General features: G+C 42.4%; 1 protein-coding gene across 3 annotated transcripts in view; it reads right to left on the reverse strand.

Annotated features, from left to right (window-relative positions):
* ANKRD50 (ankyrin repeat domain containing 50) overlaps positions 1-8,972 on the reverse strand; it is a 39,981-nt gene extending 31,009 nt beyond the window's left edge. Inside the window, exons 1-2 of one of the 3 annotated variants that reach the window (XM_064416441.1) lie at positions 8,941-8,972; positions 6,404-7,678 (exon numbers count right to left, since the gene is read on the reverse strand). In XM_064416441.1, the coding sequence (XP_064272511.1) occupies positions 6,404-6,882 (479 nt within the window). In that variant the 5' untranslated portion in view covers positions 6,883-7,678; positions 8,941-8,972. The other 2 variants (XM_064416439.1, XM_064416440.1) reach the window with 2 other exon arrangements.
* Positions 8,973-22,651: the final 13,679 nt, after the last annotated feature.

The following is a 22,651-nucleotide window of genomic DNA, read 5'->3' on the forward strand; positions in this document are numbered from 1 at the left end:
GAATGTTGTCTATTTACACATCTAAAACATTGGTAAGAAAAAAATCCCTTTAGAAACAGAACCCTTTTATTTAGATAAGGGATTTTTTAATGCCACATTCTTAGGTGTGACCCCTGAGGACACACTAAAAAAATGAATTAGTGAATTTCAGGCTGAGATGAAAGACAAAAAAGTTGTATTTAAAGACGTAAAAGGCCGTCCCAAAAAGGAAAGAAAGAATTTATTCTCCATGTCTCTAGAGAGCTCCCTAAGTAGTAAAAAACTTGGATTATAGCAAGAAGAGACCAACATAAGGATTTTTTTTTCTAGATGAACTATGAAGCATAAGAGTAGATGAAGCCAGCATCTTCTGTCTGGTGAAGGAGATGCTGGACTTGATTTTTCTGAGCTCCCCTTCCAACCTTCTCAATTGTCAATTGCACATTTGAACTTTACATGAGGTAAATGTATAACAAACACACTGGAGGTTTAACTTACTTCTTTAAAGAGTCTTGTAAATTAATTTAATATGCATTCAGCTCCTTCTTTGCATGAAACAGGATACAGTTAGTCCTTGCCTTTGTTTCTACTATTTATAGCTCTACAAAATTAAGAGAGTCTGACAAAATCTACACACTCACACCCTTCCTGCAACCACTGGAGAGCTACAGCTCCCAAGACTACTGAAGCTCTGGAAGCAGAGGAAGGCTCTGCAGCAGCCCTTTCCAGAAGGAAGTAGATTAGAGAAAAACAGGTAGATCACTCCCAGACAGTCTGAGACCTGGCTGAGAAAAACTGAGTCATTTATCACCTATGAAAGACTAGTACTGAATTACTAATGTCCTCTAGAGTAAATTGATAGAAATTCCAGCAGCTTTTGTGTTTCCAGGAGCCCAAGCTCAGGTATCTTTAAGTGTCTCCAATGTGCTGCCTCTCACCTTTTCATAGCAGTCTTGGAACTTGGGTGCTGCAAACTGCAGCAGAAGCACATACTGTGATTAATTCACTAGCAAGGAAAACTCCCAAGTTTGTAGGGTGCAATATCAAAACCCATTAAAGTCAGGCTACTCCTAATTCATCTCAAATTTACTCCAAAACGCACTCAGATTTTTGCAATTAAGAACAGGCTACTCCAAGCCAGCAAAAAGCTCACTAGTTAATTGCTCAATAAAGCCTACACAATCCATTATAATTTTAATTATATTACTGACTTCAAAGATGGTACAAAGAGTTCTAAAAATGAACAGCTTCTTCACACTTCATCTGTCATCGTTTACAACTCAATGTCTGAATCTCTTCCTTCATCTAAGCAGGAAAAAGGAGTTTCAGTACTGCAGATTGGAAGTCCCTGGACAAAAATCACAGAAGGTTTGCTGAACAAACCACTGTTTTTCTACATTGCCAGACAAAGAACCCAGAACTTGAAATAAAACTTGTTACCCCGTATCATTTAGATAGGAGTAAAAACATCACCAACAATTTGCAACTTTCTGATGATACACGACTCTCGAGGGAAGAAAAAGATAAATAACTTAGTAACGTGGAAAGGCAATACAGGTGGAGATCTGGGGGAAGGAAAAGCTTGTTAGCTCTGGCTGACACTCAAGAGGTTTTTCCTCTGAATTCTGCCCTTTATGAGGTTTCCATTACATTGCCAAAGACAAAACACCAGAGGCTCAACCCTTTGGAGTTCTCCTGGCAGGCAGAAGGAACTTTGCATAGATAACAGCAATTGGCACAAGACCTGCTGCACTTTAACGCTGTCCAAGGGAGTGACTCACACAACTCATACAAGGCTTTCAAATTTAATCAACATAAACCCCTGCTTCAAACTTGCAGTCAGCAGAGAACCTTACATGACCTCTCACACCTCTTACACTCAAGTCTACAAGTATTTGCATATTCTAGAGAACTATAAAACTGTTTGGCCTTTTACATCACTTAACATTATTGGTCATGTTAAATCACAGGGCAAAACTGTAGTGCACGAAGAGATGAGGAGTTAGAAGAAAAGCTCTGATAATCTGGGAATCTGCAAAAGGAATCACTGCACTGAATTTAGCATCAGCATGCATAGAATCTGGTATCCTTTCTAGAAAAAAAAATAAAATATATATATATATATATATATTCACTTAAGCTCTGGGGTACAGTTTCCCTATATTCACTTTTGGTAAAGAGGATGTAACATCACCTTCAGAAAACTTCTATGAAGCTCTTAAAGAGTAATAGATTTGTTCAGCAGTTCTTTCTGGTTTTGTGGCTTTATTTCTTTTAAATTTCGGGGGTTTTTGGGTCTCTACTGATCAGGGACATCTACTTGCATGGGAATGCAACTTTAGCAATGCAATAAGTGGAAATCTGAATTCACAGCTTCATTCTTTTTACTGATAAAAATCACTTAGACCCTCTTACATTAAAATAGTTGTATGAGAAATACTTTAGTAATAAACTATTAGAATACCTTACAAGCAAAAAACCACTTGGACACCATTGATCCAAATTCAGTATGTGACAAACAAGGATGTGAAAAGTCTCACAAGAGTTGGAAGTTCTCTGAAAAGACACCCAGAAGCTGGAAAGAAGCTTCACTTGGAGTGAGAACAAAGCAACTCCACCTGCACCATCTGGCTGGGAGATGTGGAAATTCACCATTTTTTGGTGATTTATTAATTGCAGCAACACACCCAAGCAAAACTCAAAGTTTGGTTTAAGTTACCAGACCAACACACACTAAAGGTGAGTTTGGTGGAACTTTAAAAACATCATGTTATTTAATACCTTCCACCTCTAAATTCACTGTCCCAGGAGCTTTGGTCTTGGGTTACCTTTCAACCTCAAGAGCAACGGCTGCAAAAAAGAATCAGCTCTGCAGGGTAAACCATGCCCACGCTCTCTGGGCTGTGAAGGAAGCAAGCTCTGCCTCCCACCAGTAATCCCAACTGCAGCACAACACATGGGAATTATGTGCCTTTCCCTACTGTCTGGAGGTGCTTAATGTCATCTCCTCTGTCTGGAAAACATAAACCAGGAACACAAGGCAAATGCCTTTCTACTGCCTAGTTTACACAAATTTCAGCATTATCCACAGCCTGTATCAGAGCTGCTCTGTGCCCTCATGGCCTTGGATAAGTGGTATCTGCCTGTATTCCTACCAAATCACTGGAAGCATAAACTTGCTGCAACAAAACCAAAACAACCCTAGAGATAGCATTACAAAATTTGGGTTATTCAGAATTGGACTTTTCTGTATCAATAGGGAAGAAGAGCCTAATGGACCTTTTGAATTAAATTCTTTGTTTATCACATAACTTCTTAACTTCTGGTGTCTGTAACATCTTTCCTTCTCTTCTGCTTTACTTTCCCTGAAAATTTGAATGTGAGGGTTCAGCACTCTCCCTCACATTTTAAGCTGCTTTCTGCTCCAGCACTGAGTGCCTGATAAGAAAAGTGCTGCAAGTAGCTGCTCTTTCTCTCAGCTGTCAGTGTAGGAACAAATGCAAAACACTAAATATATTCGTATAATTCAGCACTTCTGGTTCTTCCAAATTTCAAGATCTGCCCCTGAAAGAATTTTTCGGGCATTTAAAGCTTATAAATGCATAAGAAGTTTTTAAGAGGAGACATTTAAATAGTGTGAGAAACATCTTAACTCTGAGGGTCATCACTTGCACATGTATCACTATGACCATCAGGACTGCTGAAAATCTATTTAAGAAACATCCTTCAGGAAAACATGTCACCATTTTAACTAACAAACTTTACATTGTTTATAAACTAGCATGTGACCAGATATTAAGAAGCTTTTCTTTCTCAGTATTTCCAGGACAATCAGCACAAAAATAGAGTGGTATCATCTTGTTTAGCACTTATGAAGACAAGCCTTTCCATTTTAGGCCATGAATACATGGCTGGGTCTGGAGGAGCTGTGAAAAACAGAGCAAAAATTTGACAGCGCCTTTAAAGAAAAATCTTTCTCTTCTTATACTGAATAAACTAAAATAAGGCAAAAATCGATGGCAAGCACTTTGTGATTCTTTACACAATAAGAGATGCAATCATCTGACTGGTAAGTCTTCCTAGAACTCATTTCACATTACAACAACCTTCACTTAAACTCTTAAACACACCGGAGCAGAGCATCGGAGTGCTCCGTGGCAAGTCGTAGAAACCACGTAACATCCTAAATTACAATCTTGTTAAAACCTTCCTTGCACGGTTGATACACTAGCAAAGGCTCAATCAAACAAACGACTGAGGTGTCTGATGGTGGCAAGGGGGTGGCCAAGTGCCTCTTGTTTGTGGGCAGAGATTGTATCACCCAGCAGAACAAGCTCGTGGTGCTGCTGTCAACAGCCACCGCCTGGTCCCCTGCCACAGTGCTGAAAACTTATATTCCCAGCACAGCACCTTGTCTCCAACACCTCATCTCCCTTAAATCTGAAACAGCAGAACCAAGAGCAGCCACCACAGCTGCTTTTGAGAGCAGGAGATCAGGATAAGGGGGAGCAAGGGAACACATGAAGGGAGAAAAGAAAAATCTCCTTGACTGAAGCTGCTGTACTACCCTGTAAGTATTTTTAGTGTAGTAACAGGAGTTCACAATCAGTGCTGCTAAATTTGAGAAGGAAAAGACTATTGCTGGATGTTGTGCCTATTTTATTTTTCCAGTGCAAAACCAAGAACTGTGCATATTGACATACTCAAACCAGCCCATCATTAAACCCTATGTTTATAAAAATTAGTCTAAACAAATATCTCATATTTTATATTTCTAGGTTGCATTTTTGTTTAAAGACATTTACCCAGCTCCTGTTCTGTGCAGTAAGGCAATCACTTTTACAAGAGGAAGGATTCCAGCTCTTACTGAGAACTTGCCTGTACTAAATTAGTCAGATTTCCCTGTAATAGACTTTTAAACATAAACGGGCTCTTACACACCAGATTAATCCACTTTCATGATTTTAAAAGACTGCCTGAAGCTAGATGGCCAGTCTGCTATTCCATTTATAGACACTTAATTGCACCCAGTTTTTATTCATTAGAATTTAAGAGGGCTTAATACCTCTGAAATTAGGACCCTGATAGGGGTTAGAAGTTGCATATTCACTTAGGAGCAAACAAAAAATCCAGGACTAGTCTCGGTTTAGACTATTTGTAAGACACTACACTGAGAACAATGTAGACATGCATCCTGTTTATTCAGCAGGCAAGGACATAACAGCCATCAGAACTAGAAGGCTCTTTTACACCACCATGACAATGGCAGCAAGCACTACAGTTCAACCTCAGTACTTGCCTCCACAATCCTAGTAGGCAGGAAAGAAAAAATAGAGGAGAGGGAATTTACACTGGAAACAGGCAATAAACCCTCAAGCACCACAAAAAGTTACACCACTACACAGTACCAAAAAAAAATTCAGTTTCACCAATATTCCAGAGAAGTTTTATGCTGGCAACATGTTCAACTGAAACTGTTGATGAAGACAAGCCTTACCCTTAATGAATTTTCCTTCATTGTAACCCAAAGGAATAAGGACCAATAGACACAGGCTGTGCTCAAGACTGTACATTGTTCTAAGTATATCTATGGATATACACTTATACACATGTAATTTATGCTTTCATATACCCTTATCCTCACAGAAACAGAATTATCAGTGATATACTCGGGAGACTATGGTTTGTTAGGGAACACTAGTAAAAAAAGCCTGTTTCTTTTCCATTCAGCTTAGACAGCTGACAAACCTCTTTAGGGACAGGGTGATCAATTTCTTGATCAATTTCTGATTCCATCAACACTTTGAAGTACTTGCAGAAGAAGCAGCAATAAAGATTTGACACAATCTGTGCATATTGTGAGAAGAAACATAAGGAGTTAATTGACATTTTCCTACCACATATTTTTAGACAAACATAAAACCGATGTGCTGGATCAGACCCAGAGATCCATTAGCCCAGTTTCCTCTTAGACAGAGCATGCAATTGGAAGCTTTTCCAAGGGTCCTGTAAGGTCTGCTTCAGGTCTGTGAAGGACAACTGCCCTACCTTTATGGCACATAGAGACCATGGACCAGATATTTTCCACTCTGAAGTCAATTACTTTCAAGTCTTTCGAAAACACCCAGTTACATCTGAGGGTACTAACATACAAATGTAAATAAATTCACTATTAATAATAAACTTTGTTTTGAAAGTAAATATTTATTTATGTCAGCTATAACGACAAAGTTAAGTTTTTTCCGTGGTAAGTCTGCACGCTCTGACAGAGATAACAAGCCATGAAACAAACATGTTTTAAACTATCTGCATCTTAGGCTCACTGGAAGGAAGACCTAAACAGCAGATTTTTCTTGTTTGTTTTATTTTGGGTTTGTTTTCAATAGGGCTGGTTTTCGTTTTTTTTTTTTTAATTTGTTTTTACCTTTTAAACGCTTCAGCAGGGTTCCTCTCACATTCCCCGGGCTGCAAGAGACTTTGAATAGCAGGATCTCTTAGTTTGTCCTCATAGCCCTGGATCAGTCCACTGCGGCATATCTGTGTGACTAAACCTCGAATAAAGCCTCCAACACAGAGCGTGTCAGAGTCCTGGGCCCTGCAGAAATGGAAGGCCAGGGCCTGGCGATGCAAGCCTCTCTGCAGGTTGGCAGGAGAGCTTGGCCACAGTAACTCAGTGCAGAGGGCTGTCTTCCCACTGCCGGGCCCTCCTACCAACAACACACCCCAGGCAGCTCCTTTCCCAGAGACAACACCGGTGTTATTCCCAGGATTCCCTACAAGAGATGGTTTGTTGGCAGCGCTGCCGCCGCAGCTCGCTTTCTCCTGGAGGCAGTGCTGAAGCTTGTGGAAAACCCACTCCCTACAGTAAAACTGCTTTCCCTGCAGCAAGCTGGTCTGAGCCATTTTATAAAGCTTCTTCTTTTGGATGTGTCACAAGCTGCAGCACATCTTCAGCATCTCAGGAGCGGGGAGAGGCGCGTTCACCCGGCGCGGGACGATCCCGTGCGCGGAACTTGACAGAGGTGACAGCAGCCGGCCACCCTTCCTCGTGAAACTCAGCAGCCTCTGCTCTGCAGGACGGGTGTCACTCCATCTGCGCTGGCATCAGCAGGGCACCATCACAGCTCAGCTGACGTCCTGCGGCGGCGGCTGGGACCAGCCCTGGGCGAGACCTCTGGTGTGGCTCACAAGTTCACGCAGCTCCATGGCTGCATCTGCGGCTCAGGCAGTTGTGTGTGCTCCCAGTGTACACGGGAGACAATACAGCTGGAAAAGCTGAGGCAAAGCCAACTTCGCAGTGTATACTAAACGCCTTTCGACTCTAGGCATTAATCTCTGTGGATATACATACAGAGAAAGCTGTCCATAATAAAATGTTCCTTCTGGGAATTTCATAAAAAAAACTGATTTCTCTTCAGAGCACTATAAACACACCACAAACGTGGCAAGTACCACTGACTAAAGCAGCCAGTCTGGCCAGCGAGCTTTGCAGACTTCATACATCTGGGAGAGCGTCCGAGAAGTGCTTCACATTAGGGTTTCTTATGCAGCACTGGCGACAGGGGGGAAAAAAAATGTTTACAGCTTCTTATTTCAATACATTCGTAGTGTCTTCTTCGGGAACTTGATTCTTACTGAACCTGTTCTCAGGTATCTCAATCGCAAGATGTCAGAAGAGACAACATCTTCCCCTAGAGCTCTGAAATAAAGGAGACAGCACTTTTAACCCTACATGCAAGTCATAATTCAGTCAGCTGCAAACGCAGACAACAAAGACCAAAGTCAAGGGCTCGTATTCCTTATTCTTCCTAATACTGTTGAATGAATCAAGAGAGCCGTTTTAAAGAAAATTTGTTGTTACGAGGCGTGATTAGCCACATGCAAAAAAAGAAATCCCCAACAACAAACAATGAGCAGATATGACAGTGGCTCCAAAACCACAGCAAGTCTTGCATTTTTCTCCCGAGGAGAACCGAATATATCCTTCCATCCTAGAAACATTCCTCCTAGCGAGGCTTCCTCAGCGAATCCCCTCACCAGCGAATCCTCTCCTCACCCCATTTCCCTCCTGCCGGCTGCGGGCGTTTTCGGGAGTTTGTGTTGCAGGGCAGCGCTGCTCCCCGCACGCTTCTTTGTTCGCGGCAGCGGCGCCCGGCAGCCCCGGGGTCACGCCGTGACACCCCGAGCCGGGCCGGGCTCCAGCCCCGGGCACCGCCGCGCACGCACGGCTCGGAGCCGCCCGGCAGCGCGACCACCTCCCTGCGGGGAGCCCCCCGAGCAGCCGCGGAGCGCCCCAGCCCTTCCTCTGCCTCTGCCCCCGGCGCGGCTCCGCACGCCCCGTGCCCGCCGCCCTCCGCCGCGCACACACCCGGCTCCGCACGGGCACCGCGCCCGGCGGGGACCCCCCAGCCCCGGGGCCGGTGTCAGCCCCGCCCGGGCAGGGGCCTCCTCCCGCCGCTCGCTCACCTCCCTCGCCGCCTCGGCGCGGCGGCTCCTCCAGACGGCTCCTCTCGCCGCTGCCCGCGCCCCTCCTCTTCCTCCGCCCGGCCCCTGGGCTCCCGCCCCCGGGCGCCGCCGTGCCAGGGCCGCGGCCACCCCGCTCCGCGGCTGCCTCAGCCCGCCCGGTGCTCTCCCTGCTCGGCGCCTCCCTCGCTCCCCGCTCCGCCCGCCCCGGCCCCGCCTCGGCCCGCCCCCCTTCCCCTCCGGCGGCGGGGACATCTGGGGCGAAGTAGTGCGGGGCGGAGGGAGACGGGCGGTGCCCCTCGCCGCCGCCCCGGGCTTTGTCCCGGCCCCGGGGCCGCCTCCGTCCCGCCCGCGGCCGCGGCGCCTCCCGGCGCGGCCCTGCAGGGGGCGAGCGCGCCTCCCGCCGCGGGCCCGGCCCCGCTCCGGCTCCGCGGCCGCGGGACTTGGGCGGGAAAGGTCCGGGCTGGGGGCGAGCCCTCCCCGCCCTCGCAGTGGCACCTGGGCTGAGGCGTCCTTGTGGAGCAAGAACCCGCCTCAGAGCTCGGTTTCCTCGCTCAGTGCCTTTGCTGCTCGTGTCCCGCGCTGTCCCGTTTCAGACGGAGCTCCCGTGAATTACCCTGACAGCCTCTCCAGATCGTAGCCGCAATTCTGAGCCTTTCCCACCTTCCCAAGCGCGCTTCTGGATTTACTCAAAGTCATGTTTCCAGGACTGTGGGAGCTCCCAGAGGCATCCCACATCCTTCCCTTAGACCACGTTAAAGTGACCCTTGAGCTTTACAGTTTGTGGATCCCTGCAAACCCTTGGAACCAGGGAAGAAGCAGGGTAGAACCTCGTCCAGGACAATTTTGATATGGAAGAAAACGGGGTGGGTCTCGCCCCAGGACACCTTTACGAGGCCCTTGTGAAGCCCCTTCCACCCACGACGACAAAGCCACCGCTCTCCTTTATTTTGTCTGTGGTAGAGCAAGGGAAGGATTTTCATGAAAATTTGCTCCCCTTGCAGCTGGCTGCATTAGTTATGATGAGGCACTTTCCCATCTAGGATCGAGGTCTTTACGGTTGCTAAATAGTGCCTGCATTTTAGCTCGGCTCTGTGTGGTTTTGTACACCAGGTAATTACAGCATTGTGGAGTACACGCTTAGTATATCCATAGGATACAACGGAGTGATTGATTTAGGGCCCTTCAAGGAGCATCCCGGGGTTCTTTGCAGGAGCAAAATGAAAAAATTAAATAAATTCAGTTGGTTTTCTGAAGAGCTTAGGAAAACAAGTCTGTCTGCTTCTGAAAACCAGTAGAACAAGTTTGAAGAACCTTTGGAAGCAGTGAATTACAAATTCGCAGAGCAATTGGGAGTGGGGGAGAAGCAGAAATAAGATTAGTAGTAAGAAAATGCTGTGTGGTTGTTTTGTTTTGGGGTTTCTTAAGCTTTCTGACTTGGTCGGGTTTTTTTAACCTTACACTTTTGGCAAATAATCTTCTCTAGGCTTGTTTTTTTTGTTTTTTTTTTCTTTTTTTTTTTTGTCTTCCTAGCTGCACCACCCTTCCATTTCGAAATGTTGTGGAAACTCACGACTTCCAAAACTAATGCTAATAAAAGTTCAAGAGACTTTGAACTGTAAAATATTTTTTTTTTTTTCCTTTTAACAATAAAAGGATAGAGACAGATAATGGTTGGAGTAATGGGATTGTAGTTCTAGTCTGCTGAGCAGGCTAGAGAAAAAAACAGAAGTTGACAAGGAGAAAAAAAGGTAAAAAACCCACAAGAAGTAATTGTAGATTCAACATGTTAAGGAGCAGGTCTTGGCACAAGCATTAGACTGGTAGGTGACCCAAGGAGGAAAAAAAAAAAAGAAATTGGGCAATGATGAGATGCAGGGGAAAGTGCAACTTCGTTGCCTTTCTGATGGCCAAGACACAAGTGAGAACCCAATTTAGATGAAAAAAAAATTTAGATTTCATAACATCCGGTGTGAATATAGTGAAGCAGGTGGAATAACAGCATGGCTTGCTAAAATCAGATATTTAGCATTATGAAGTTATAGATAACTGTGAAAATACTTAAACTTTCCATGCTGATACATATATCCTAAACCAGATGACAATAATTAGATTTTAGCGTGGTACAGAGGACACAAAATAATTAACCCTGTAAAACTGACTGGTGGGCACTGCATCTGAGCTAAGTTTCCCTTCAGGATATCACTCCTACAGCTGACATCAGGAGTATGAATATACTTGCTGGAATTACAAATGGGAGAAGGAGAGGGGAAGGGAGAGAGGAACAGAAGTCAGAAAAAACAATGTGGCTGGACTAAAGTATAATTAGGCAAAATCTTGCAAAGTCCAAAGCATGACCTTTCAAAAACTTTCTATGTACAAGCTAAAGGTGAATGGCCTTGCACTGACGCTCCCCTCAAATTACTACTGGGAAGCAACAGCATATGAACACTTTCCATGTTAAATCCTCTTTTTTTTTAGAAAAAAAGAAAAAAAAAATCTTAAAAATAAGTTCAAAGGGTTAAAAACCCAAGGTTGTCATGAAGAGCAGCAGCCACAATCTCTCATCTGTACACAAGAAGCTAAGACCCTGAAGTCAACCTTCAAAAGCAAGGGAGGCATTTTGTTATCAAGATTATTTGTGTAGTACCTCCTATACCTAAGGTGACAGCTCAGATGACATCATCCCGGTGAATTATTATAGCTGAGGGTCAGATATTTCTGATACAATTGTGCAACGTTGTAGTTAATGAGACAGTATCAGGATAAGAACCAAACCTTATTTTTGTGGTTTTGTATAACTTAGTTTGACACAGAGAGCAAACAAGCCGTGATCTAATTGGCTGCAACCTTGCAGGCTACAAGGCTGTCAGATAAGGCCTAAAAGAAGATGAAACAGAGCAAAATTTCCTATCTGGAAAAAAAACCAAAAAAACCCGAAAAAAACCAACAACTCAAAAACACTCTATACTTTTTGTTTCAGTGGTCTGAAGCTGTGGGAACCTTCCTGGTTAATCTGAGCCACACCCGGTCACCTGATTTTAAATGATGGGATGTTTGTGTCGTGCATGATTTTGGGTATGGTTTTGTATTTAGCTGGTTAAGGCTAAAAAAAGAAGAAGCTTTGAGGGAAAAGATCGCGCAAAAAGTTGTAACATTAAGAAGTCTGCAGTAACAATGGAAAAACCTGAGGGGCTGGGTTAAGCAAAAACCTTTTATGCTTTCCAAATGATTTGCCACATCTTTTGCAGAGTATTAAGACAGGCTGCTCGGGGTGCACGCACGTCCCAGCCAGCTCGGAGCCAGGGCTGCACATCCTCGGAGCTCCTCGTGGCTTGGGCACAGCTCTGGGCAGGCAGTGATTCACATCCCAAAATAAATGTTTTGCAAGGGTGGGCCTGAGGCGTGATTATCTGCTTAAGCACGGGGTAGTCATTTTAACTACTTTTGTAACTTTGGAGTTACTGGTTTTCGTGCATCATTATCTTTTAATTCAGATGCTTTCATTCTCTGACAGGTAAAATTAGTGAGGTAGATGGTAAATAAAGATAGTGCAGACTTAGGATAACATAGGAACATAAACATTAAAAAAAATTATAATATCCAAACAAATAGTGGAAATCTTATCACGTGAAGTATTTAGGCAAAAGCATTCCTCTAATACTGATGTTTCAGGTCTTAGTCCTAAAATCTGTCTAGGCTGAGATGCACTTGGAACTGTCAGTGTCATATAAGATGCCCCCACAAAATCACCTGGAAGTCCTGTGAGTGGCCTGTGACCAGTCTGGCAACCACAGGGAGTGTCCCATCCATCCATCCATCCATCCATCCATCCATCCATCCATCCATCCATCCATCCATCTCTGGTCATCCATTGCACCAGGTCAGAAACCCTCAGCTCCTAAATGATGCTACAGGGGATGGATGTCAAAGGCCTCAGAAAGGTCTGGTTAGTTCTTATTCATAATTATTAGATCCTTTAGAGTCACACTGGCCACTTAGTCATGTACTTGGGAATGGACTCCAAGAGGATGTGCTTCTGAGCTCCTCAGGAACTGAGTGGGGCTGACCATCTTGTTCCCTCTTGTCTTTTTTAAAGAGGAACATAATGCAGGTTGGTCTTGTTTGGCTTTTTTTTTTCCCCCCTACTTATCAGGGACTTGCACTCACAATTTCTATTTTCAATAGATGAAGGTAATAGTGTTCTTTTACATAAGAATATAGCCAGGAAGCATAATAGTTCCTTTCAGCTCTTTCCTCACCCTTCCTCATTACCAGGTAATTTGGGTAGGAGTACTATCTATCCCATCTATTGAAACTGGAGCTCTGTGAACAAAGGATGCAAGAATGACTAAGTTGAAGCAAAATTAAACAAAAGACCTGGGATAGGATCATGTGGTGGCTGGAACAGTTGGCCAGGAGAGGAGAGAGCTGTACTCTCATTTTCCCTGAAAAGGAAATAGTTCTCGTTTCCAGGCTGACAGCATTCATCTCTAGGTCATTACAGAACTGCCACCACAACATAATCTAGTTGCATTTTGGTAGAGAAATGGCTATTGTGCTTTGCGTTAGAAAAGGCAGTTCTCTGTCCCTTGATACACAGGGGCTAGGGTCTGTCCTGTAGCCACAGAAAAGGGAATGCAGGAGGTTTGCATCCACATATCCTCATCCTCTGTACAAATACATCTGTGCATTGAACACCCAGCAGTGGTGGATGTTCATTTTGCAGCTTAATAGCAGAATTAAGATACACTCAAAAGACCTGCTGTCCCTGTGCTGCCTGGGAAAATATAATTTGTATCACATACAGTTATAACTGTGCTTATATCTACTACTGTGTGTTACTGTCATCCTGCTGATAGGATGTTGATCCTTCTCACTGCTATGCTGTCAAGGAAAACACTCTGCCAGGTGACTGTTCAAAATAGGGGATCAGTCTAAATGCTCTGAATTCCTTCAGGAGTAGCTTTTTTTCTTGCTCTGTGCTGATGTGAGAACACCATCCTCCCAATTGCACACTAAATTTAGTCGATAGGCTTGGAGGCACTTTTTGTGCCTCTTGAGCAAAACCCAAGCATTGGCTTTAAAGATTTGCTGCAGCATCTTATATATATATATATATATATATATATATATATATATATATATATATATATATATATATGTAGTATTTATACACACACAAATATGCATCTTCAGAGAAGTAGGAAGATAGAAATCTTCTGATTAATAATGGATGCTAAACCTCTGATACTTACTGGGCAAGGGTTTAGCTGGGTGTCTGCAAAATACATCACAATTTTTAGCCAGTTACACAAAAAAACCCAGAAAAAATCCCAAATGACTGCTTTTAGTATCCAAGAAATACATGTTGGTGTAGTGCTCTGGAGTGCTGTGCTGTGTCCAGCCTGTGTCATTCTAATTTTAAATACTTCTGTGTGTACAGGACCATGAATCAGCTTCCTCCTGCCTTGAAGTAACATATTACCCAATATTTGTGCAATATGAATTGTGATAAAACATCACCATTCCATTTAATAACAGTTGACAATGCACAAGTCCAGCCAAAATTAACACCAAAGCAATGGTATTCTTGAAAACAGGTGCTGCAGTTGATAAGTTGTCCTGTTGGATGAAAATATAATTGTCTGTTCTTTGGGAAGGGAAGAATTTAGATGCTGTTAAGTGATGGCATAAAAATGTCTGTGGAGGAGAAAGAAAAAAAAAATCCATAGCAGTAAGTCAAAAGAGAAAGCTAAATCATGAAAGTGACTTTTTATGTGAGACTTGGTCCAGAAGTATATTCAGCACCATTCTCAGACTAGGCATGAAAGAAATTTTTACATTCTTAGGCAACTGATTCTCATGTGAATATTCAAAATAACTAGAATTAGAAAAGACATTATGCTGGCACAAGATTTGTATAAAGCTGGTGAAACCTAGGAAAACCTTTGCTTTATGCACCACATGAATAATCTGTGAACTTTGGGAAATTTTGTGTACAAATAAGATGAGTAAAAATGTGTGTGTGTATATATATATATATATATGTATGTATGTTTCTCACATAATGTCAGTGTTTTCATCAGTCAGTGCAGTGTCTGAACACTTGCCCTGACCTGCTCTGTGATCTTGAGCAACTCATGTCACCTTACCTGCTTCTGTTTCTCCATCAGTACAATATAAATAGTAAATCTTTCCTATCTCCTTTCTTATGCCTGGTCAAATGGCAAGCTAAAGTAAGGTTTGCCAAAATATTTTGTACCACTTCAGTAACACAAGCTAGGCATAAACTTGCTCCAACCAGCTAAGTTTGACTGATGTTATTGAATCAGCATAAACCCTTCAGGCTAAACCAGGAGTAATAAATAACCAAAATACTTTTTGCTGTATAAGCCCTTACAAACTTCTGCCCTAGGCCTGTAGTAGCTCAAAAGCTTTTATGCAAGAAGGCACACTGTGATACTATAATGAGTCATTTTAACACATTTTCTCTCCATCTAGTTTACCCTGGCTCAAGAGTTTCGTGTTGTTTGTGAATTCGTGCGTTTTAAACGCGCCACTGCAATCCTTAGGCAGGCAGGCAGGCTGCCCAGGTCTCTTAGCACTGACTGCTGCCCTTCTTCTCAGTTGGTGGGGGCTCTGCAAGTCATCACTTCAGAAGCGAGAAGGTGGCAGGATTTCATTTTGCCTGTCCTTTTAAACAAACTTCACGCAGCCAGCCTGCCTCCTGTGAAGCCAGGGCAGCGTTCTGCCTTCCATCGCCTTACCTGTATGGGTGCTGCATCTGTCCAATGCAAATTTGGGGTTATCTATAAGCTCAGCTTCCAGACTTATCAGCACTTGGGAAGATAATATGGAATGCAATCATGCCCATCTTTCTTCCTTAGCATAAGGCATGCTCAAAATAGCAAATACAGATCCTCCTTCCCTACGAGGAGGCTCGAGGAACACGGAGCACCTGCAGGAGTTCTGTGGGAGCACGGGAGGAGCCAGGAGCAGAAGGAGCAAGTTCAGAGCTGTCCTGGTGGCCCTTGCTGGCAAAATTCCTCATAGGACAGCTGTGGCCTTGGCCCCTGCAAAACTGTTTCAGCATCTTCCACTGCTCCACCAAGGTCTAGTTGAATAGTCATCCCGGTTGCTTGTGGAATTATTTTTGTGCTCACAAAGTTAGTAAATACAAGTAATCAGCATAATCCTAAAAGAAATTGCAATATAAACGATATTTTTTTCCCAGGCTGAGGCCACTAAACTCTTGTAGACACTCAGAAAACAAAATTATTCATGACAAATTGTAATCAACAGGGGTAAGTATGAAAGATTTTTAATCTGTTTCACTGCATCTATGAAACCACTTGATTAGTCCCCTTCTAACACATTTCTAAACACAGATGAGACATAGTGAGATGAAGAATTTTTAGAGCGTATTTTGGATAAGTTTGCTTAGATTAATTGCAGATCTTCTGAATCTAGAAGAGGCAGCTAAAATATATCCTTAGAAATGTCCCATTAGACTTTGAAAATGAAATGGGAAAGACAAATTAATGTTGATTGAAAAACAGCATGTGGATTTTGTGTGGAAGTGAATTTAGTTCGGTCATTAGTGTCATTTGATAAGCAGAATTTCATTCCCTTCCCCTAAATAAGGAACTCGCTCTGTTTTTCATAATCCAGACTGTTTATTCTAATGGATTTTAGGAATCCAAAAAAATTTCTTTTAAAGGGAATGAAAAGGAAAGAATCAAATTATGCTTCCTCATGCAACATAGCAAAATAACTCAAAACTTTAGACACATACTTACATCAAAGCAACTAACTTTCCCACTTACTATTTTCCCATATGAAAAAAAAATCAGGGGTTTTTGAAGTAAAATTGAATTTGGTGTATCATAATGGGAAAACCAGTTATTTCTGCACTTACCAAACACATAAGCCATGTGATTTATTGACACTTCAGAAGGTAAAGGTAACTCAGATTCAGAAAGCACATAAAATTGATTCAGGGCAGATACTAAGTTTGGATATTTGTTGGCTGTTCCTATGAAATGTCATAAGCCAAAATAGTAGTAGTAGTAATATCAATAACAGGAACAGCTTCCACAAATTCCCTATTTTTCATTAATGGACAAAAAACTCCCCTGAACTGACAGATGCAGACTTTTTCAAAGGAGTTTGGATTTCAGTAGCATTAGGTTTGGCCCAGTCAGTGCCAGGGAACCTGGAAAACAAACATGATGATAGCTCTGGGAGAGCTCTTCATCAGCCCTGAGTGTGGTGGTGCATTCCTGAGTATCCTCCCTTAGCTGATCTCCTACCACTCAGCTTGCACTACCCGGCACCCTTCTCTGCCTTCTCTCTAGAAATCCAAGCTGGAGTCAAAATCTAGGACACAAGATCAAAGGGTTTGGGTTCTGGCTGTTTCCATGCGTGTGTCAGCTTCATAAAATCCTTTTAATGCTCTTGTGATGCTGACAATTGAAACGGAACCTGGGAGAGGAGGTAAAGGCCTGGCTGAGGCAGCAGAGAGTTTATGAGATTGTTTTATGGAGTACACTGCCCAAAAGGATTAATGGATATTTAGATGCAGAGCAACACGCCTCTTCTTATTTTAGCTTTCTCTTGGAAACAAGTCTCATAAAAAAAGGTCTAAAAAGTACAAATGGAGTTGAGGTTAAAAGAGTAAAAAGCATGAATTTGATGATACAGTTCCTCTGGGAAAACAACCCCCAAATAGATAAAAACTAGTTTATTTTTGAAATGCTGTATTCAACTAAGCAAATTTACCATTTAGACCCATTCACAGATTTATTCATTTAGGTTGGAAAAGGCCTTTAAGATCATTGAGCCCAGTCATTATTCACTTCCTTGTAGGTGAGATCCTGAACCTGCAAGAAGACTGGAAAAAAAGCCCAAAGTCCATTTTGCTGCATAGCCATAAGCAGCAGGAAAAAAGCCAAAGATAAACTGCCAGCAAGGCTCTACTCAGTCTTGGCAAAAACCATTCCAGTACTTTAGTGCTGAATATTCTTGGAAACATTCAGGGGTGGCACATAGGACCTTGAAGCTGAGGATTTAGCAGAGGAAAAAAAAAATAATAGAAGGATTTAAATGGATTAAGGGGGTAATGGGACCCAGGCAGAAGGAGGTGGAGATAGCTTTAGCTGTCTTGTAAATGAGAAGAGGGAGAGATGATAAATGGAGTTCTGAAGCCTCCACAGATTAAATTATCTGGGTGGGAGTCAGGTGTGAATTGCTGGAGAAGTGCTGGGACTAAAGGGATTTTTGCATTTGCTCGTGCAGGTTAAGTTTCCCTTCAGGTGACACAGTCAGTGGTGGAAATGCTTGAAGCTGTGTCTCACATATTATCCAAGGCCTGGGGAATAATTCTCAGTGTGAGAAGGAACCTTTAGTGTCTCACTGGAGGCTCGGTGGAGTGAGACAGAAGGGCAGCACAAAAATCAACCTTGACAAACGTAGGAAAAAGTCATTAGTCACCATGGCAAAGACAATCTTACTATAAAGGAGAGGATTGAAAGTAGTCTGAAAATGAGGAAGCTGCCTGTACAGCAGATAGACCTGCACTAGAAATCAGAGTGTATCCATGACATCAACAGCTTTTCCATCTCGTTGCTGAGAGCCTCATTTTAAAATACTTTTGCAACTGTTTTCAGATTAATCTGTGTTTCTCAAGGGGTAAGAATCCATTTGGTGCCTGGGGCTCCAGTATCATATCTGCTGTGTTTTTCTGCAGTTTTTAGCAGCTATTTATGCTCTTCCCCTTTCACCACTAATCAGTATTACTCTTACACTAAATCAAACCAAACTGATTCAAGCCACATTTATCAGAAGTTCTGTCATGTTTTGTCAGAAAAATAGAAAATAAACTCAATGATTTTGTAATTAAGGATGATAAATTATGGCCCTATATGAAGCCACTATATTAACTGTCCACGTTAAGACACTCATTAATGCCATTGCCCTAACAGGAAAACAGTCATTTCCCTCCTTTGACAAGTGTTCCAGATCTCAGAAATCCCTGGAAGTCAAGTAGGTGCCTTTAAGGAAAGTCAATATCTAAATGTCTGTTTCCAAGGAATTTTAGACTTGTCTGTATTTTCTCTTGCACCCTATTCACAGCATTAAATTCAGTGGAAGAGGATTAAGTATTTTACTACTAATTCAGCATCTTATTACTGGAGGTAATAGCATTCATGTGTATCAACAGCTTTATAATCCTATTGACATAAACCGAAGTCAGCTGTGAGCAGTACACAAGGATGGTGGGGACTGCAGCAGTGGTCCAAGCAAGGCTCCATCCTCCCATCAATATCATCTTTCACTGATTTCACACTTGCACTTTCTCCTTGTTCAAGCCGTAAACGTGGCCTGGTTACGTTCTTCAGTGCTTTGCCTTCCCAGCAGAGGGTTACCACCACTAAATCCCCGGGTAGCTCGTGAAGGAGCTTCCTCCAAACCTTCCACGAGATCCACCCATGCCACGAAAAGTAATTCCCTGCCAGTGAAATCGGGTGGTATTTAATCTGGCAATGTAATTACGCCATGGCAATAGGTGTTTCCGAGGTGTTTCCATAGATTAGGTGGATTAATCGGCTGCGCGGGAGGTGGGCGGTTGACATTAATAAGGCAAAATTTGTTTGCACTGTATGTACAGACAGTTCTGGAACTGCCAGCCAAAGCAGAAAGAAAGGATTTGCCTTGGTGCTGTTAATGAGAAGTAGATTAGTAGAAGCTGTGCAGTTAAAACAAAACAAAACTAAACCGGCTACCACTTAAAGGCAAGGAGAGACTGTGTTCATTTTTAATAAATACAGCATCACTGGCTGCTGACTGACAGCTTCAATGTTATCTCACTATATATGTATAATAATTAGTTGGGTAATTTGGCTTTCTGAGGAATATTATTAACTCTATTAGAATTACAATCAGCTCAGGATATCAGATTCCTAAATACTCTGAATCCAATGCCTGCTTTTATACACAGCTTTTGGGAGGGAGCAGGGATGACAAGCACAGGCAGAGTTAGGAAAATGCAACCCAAGTGTTTTAGAAACCCAGACTTTTCCTTAGCTTATGGCTGAACAGGAAGTGTTTCCAGCTCCAGAATGGGACAAAACCCCAGGATAAAGCCATTCCCTGCCTGGGAAGCAGCATGAAGTGGGAGCTGGCCCCAGGTGCCGCAGGGAGAGCGCAGCGGCAGCAGCCCCCGTGGGCACGGAGTCAGAGCAGTGTGTGTGTGTGTGTGTAATTACATTCGTGTTCTGATTATAGGGCCAGATGACTCCAACACATGTTGCTGCCGTTCCTGGGAGCATAGAAAATTCGGACCACACCAATTGCCACAAAGATATGTAGTGGCTGTCATCACGCTGGTTTGTAAGCGAGGCGCATTGTCACCTCTAGGAGAACCTACTTCATTAATAATAACATCAATGTGACATTTCCATTTAATCCTAATGACTTCATAATTATTAATTACTGTCGCTACAGAAGCAAAGTCCCAGGGAAGGTGGAATCTCAGTCATATTGTTCTTCACAGTTGCCAGGTATTTTTGGATTACTTTATCCAGGAAGAAAAAAAAAAAAGATTTAGTCATTACTGTTGAGAAACAGTCATCATAAATATAGAAAAACTGAAAGAGTCACTGAAGATTCTTCTGCCACCTTTAAAAATAGAATTATAAATAGCATTTCCTTTAAAAAATGTTATGACATTTTTATGACATCCAATTCAGTTTGTTCAAATCACACCTTGAAGTTGTCAGTGTGTTGAGAACACACATCAAATAATGTTGTTCAACTTTGGACTAAATCCTGCTGAGTTAATAATGAAGCATGATCCTCATTGTCAGTGATTTGCAAATTTATATTCTATTGCTAATAGCATCCATGCTAATTTAAATCTGCATTCTCCTATTTAAGCTTTTGGTACTTCAAATATTTCATTTAAATTAGTGAAATGAAACCAATTTTTTGTTTTAATCAAATTGGTTTTTCAGATTATTTGAACTGGGCTCATTGCAATTAGGAAAGGTCCCATTTAGTAAGTCAAGGGAGGAAAATCTGAATTGTCTTCCACATAGTATACTTTTTTAGAGTTAGTTTTTCAGAATTATGGGATACTTTGAGAGGAAGGATTTCTGATGCATTTTAAATGTGTCAATATTTACATCCATTATTGGCTTTGCTCTTTTTGCTGCATTAAACAGATCCTATATTTAGAGGAGAAGGTGAAGCAGATTCACTCCCTGTATTTTTCCCCACACTGAAGAAACGAGCCAGATTACAGAGCACAAAGATAAAAGTGGATGAAAAATGGATAAAGTTACACACATTGTGCTCAGTGAGGGAGAATGATAACATATAAATGCCGTAAATGCTATTTTTAAATAAAGGTTTCCTATTCAAATTGTTTCTTTCAGACCTCTTTATGGAGGTGGCTTTAAGCATGGCAGCATTAGCCTGAGGTAACCTTCACCTAAGTCTCAAACTTCCACTGATGTATTTTAGGGTATCTTTGTGCCAGAGGAAGGCATGTAAATACAGACATTTAGCACCTGCTTATCTACCCCGCAGATGCCTGTCTGCCTCTGAGAACCCAAGTTATGCAAGGAAGAATAGTATGGATTACTTGGACACCTATTAAAATTTTGATCCTTAAAGCTGAATTGTTTTCCTTTAGGTATTCAGTGCAGCCATTTAGATTTATACATAATAAATATATTCATATGGAAGACCCACTGTAAGTCTTCATTGAAATATAGACCTCTTTAAAGCATCACTTAATATCAAATTTGTTTTGTCACGGTCTATTTATAACACAAATAGGCAAACTATAAACTGCTTGGTAAAGAAAGAAATACTACTCATCAGCAAATTTTTGGATTAGAATGAGCGCCCCTTCATATACCCACATCAGCATTGTGAAATTGAGAAATGTTCCTGAAGCAGCACTCAGTGAACACCAACACACCTTTGTTAAACAGGTGCTGATAAATGCCTTTACCTGTGGAAAATGCTGTGGGTATGCCCTGCAGCGAGGCAGGACACAGCAGTGATGCATTGAAAACAAGGATCTCTGCAAGAAACGTGAGACTAGAAATGCTGTGACTGCTGTTGAGGGTCCAGAGAAGCATTTTGAGGAGTTACAGGGACCCCAAACACAGGAATATCTGGAAAGATGGGGTTTATGGCCATGAAACCACAAGCATGTCACACGTGTCCAGGCAAGAGCAGTGTACCAAGGCTGCTGATGTATTGAGGCTCTTCAGAGTCAGAAAATTGGCAGGGGAGGAAAGTTAGGAAGCCTTGACAGGGAAGGGTAAAGTCTGTACTCTAGGACATAAGTCCCATACTCTAGGAGTAGCAAAACTTTGCTCTAAAGGTGAAAACCCAGTGGTTAGTAGTAAAAAACAAGGTCCCAGAATGGAAGGACTTAATTACAACACCAACTATGCACTCTGTGAAGGGTTCTGGGACGTGGAAGACAGTATAGCAAAAAGGAGGGCAGTGTGGGCTTTAATTAAACACAGATCGCAGAGCTGGCCCTCTAAATCAATCATTATTTCTTGGAGGCAAGGACAAGTGCAGAGCCGTGCAAATGTGTGAAGAGAATTTTGGGTAACAGCCCTGCAGATTTCTCAGAGGAAAATGCTTTGACAGATGCCGAGTGGGACTGCTTCTCCTTATGCTGAACCCAAAGGCAACAAAAAAAAATTAAAATTACTCGATGGCATCCAAGGAAAGTGTAAAAGAAATCTTGATGTGTAAGGCTTAGAGTCTATTTTTGCCCCAGGTTTGGAGTGAGGGATTGGAAAGAAAACAGACTGATAGTCTGATTCAGGTAAAATTGAAGACATCACTTTGAGCAATTCAGAACAGCTTTTTTCCCATGCAAAGACTGATTCTCTTGGTCATCTTGCACACTCAACCACAATTAAAACATTGGTCCAGCCCTTGATGTGGTTTAAACAGGCCCATACCCATAAACATGAGTGGGAACATGCTTCCTGGACTTCAGCCAAGGATCTTATTCCAGTGCCTTTGGTGGGAAGTGGTCTGAAACACCAATCTGCCAGAGGATGAGGAAGTCTGCTCACTGTCCTTATGCAAAAAAAACATCTTAGCAGAGTTCCTGGTGATCAACCAGCACTGGGGCTTTGCAAGCCAGCTGACAAAAAGCATTTATTTC

Source organism: Passer domesticus, chromosome 4, assembly GCF_036417665.1.
Source record: "Passer domesticus isolate bPasDom1 chromosome 4, bPasDom1.hap1, whole genome shotgun sequence".
NCBI classification, from domain to species: Eukaryota; Metazoa; Chordata; class Aves; order Passeriformes; family Passeridae; genus Passer; species Passer domesticus.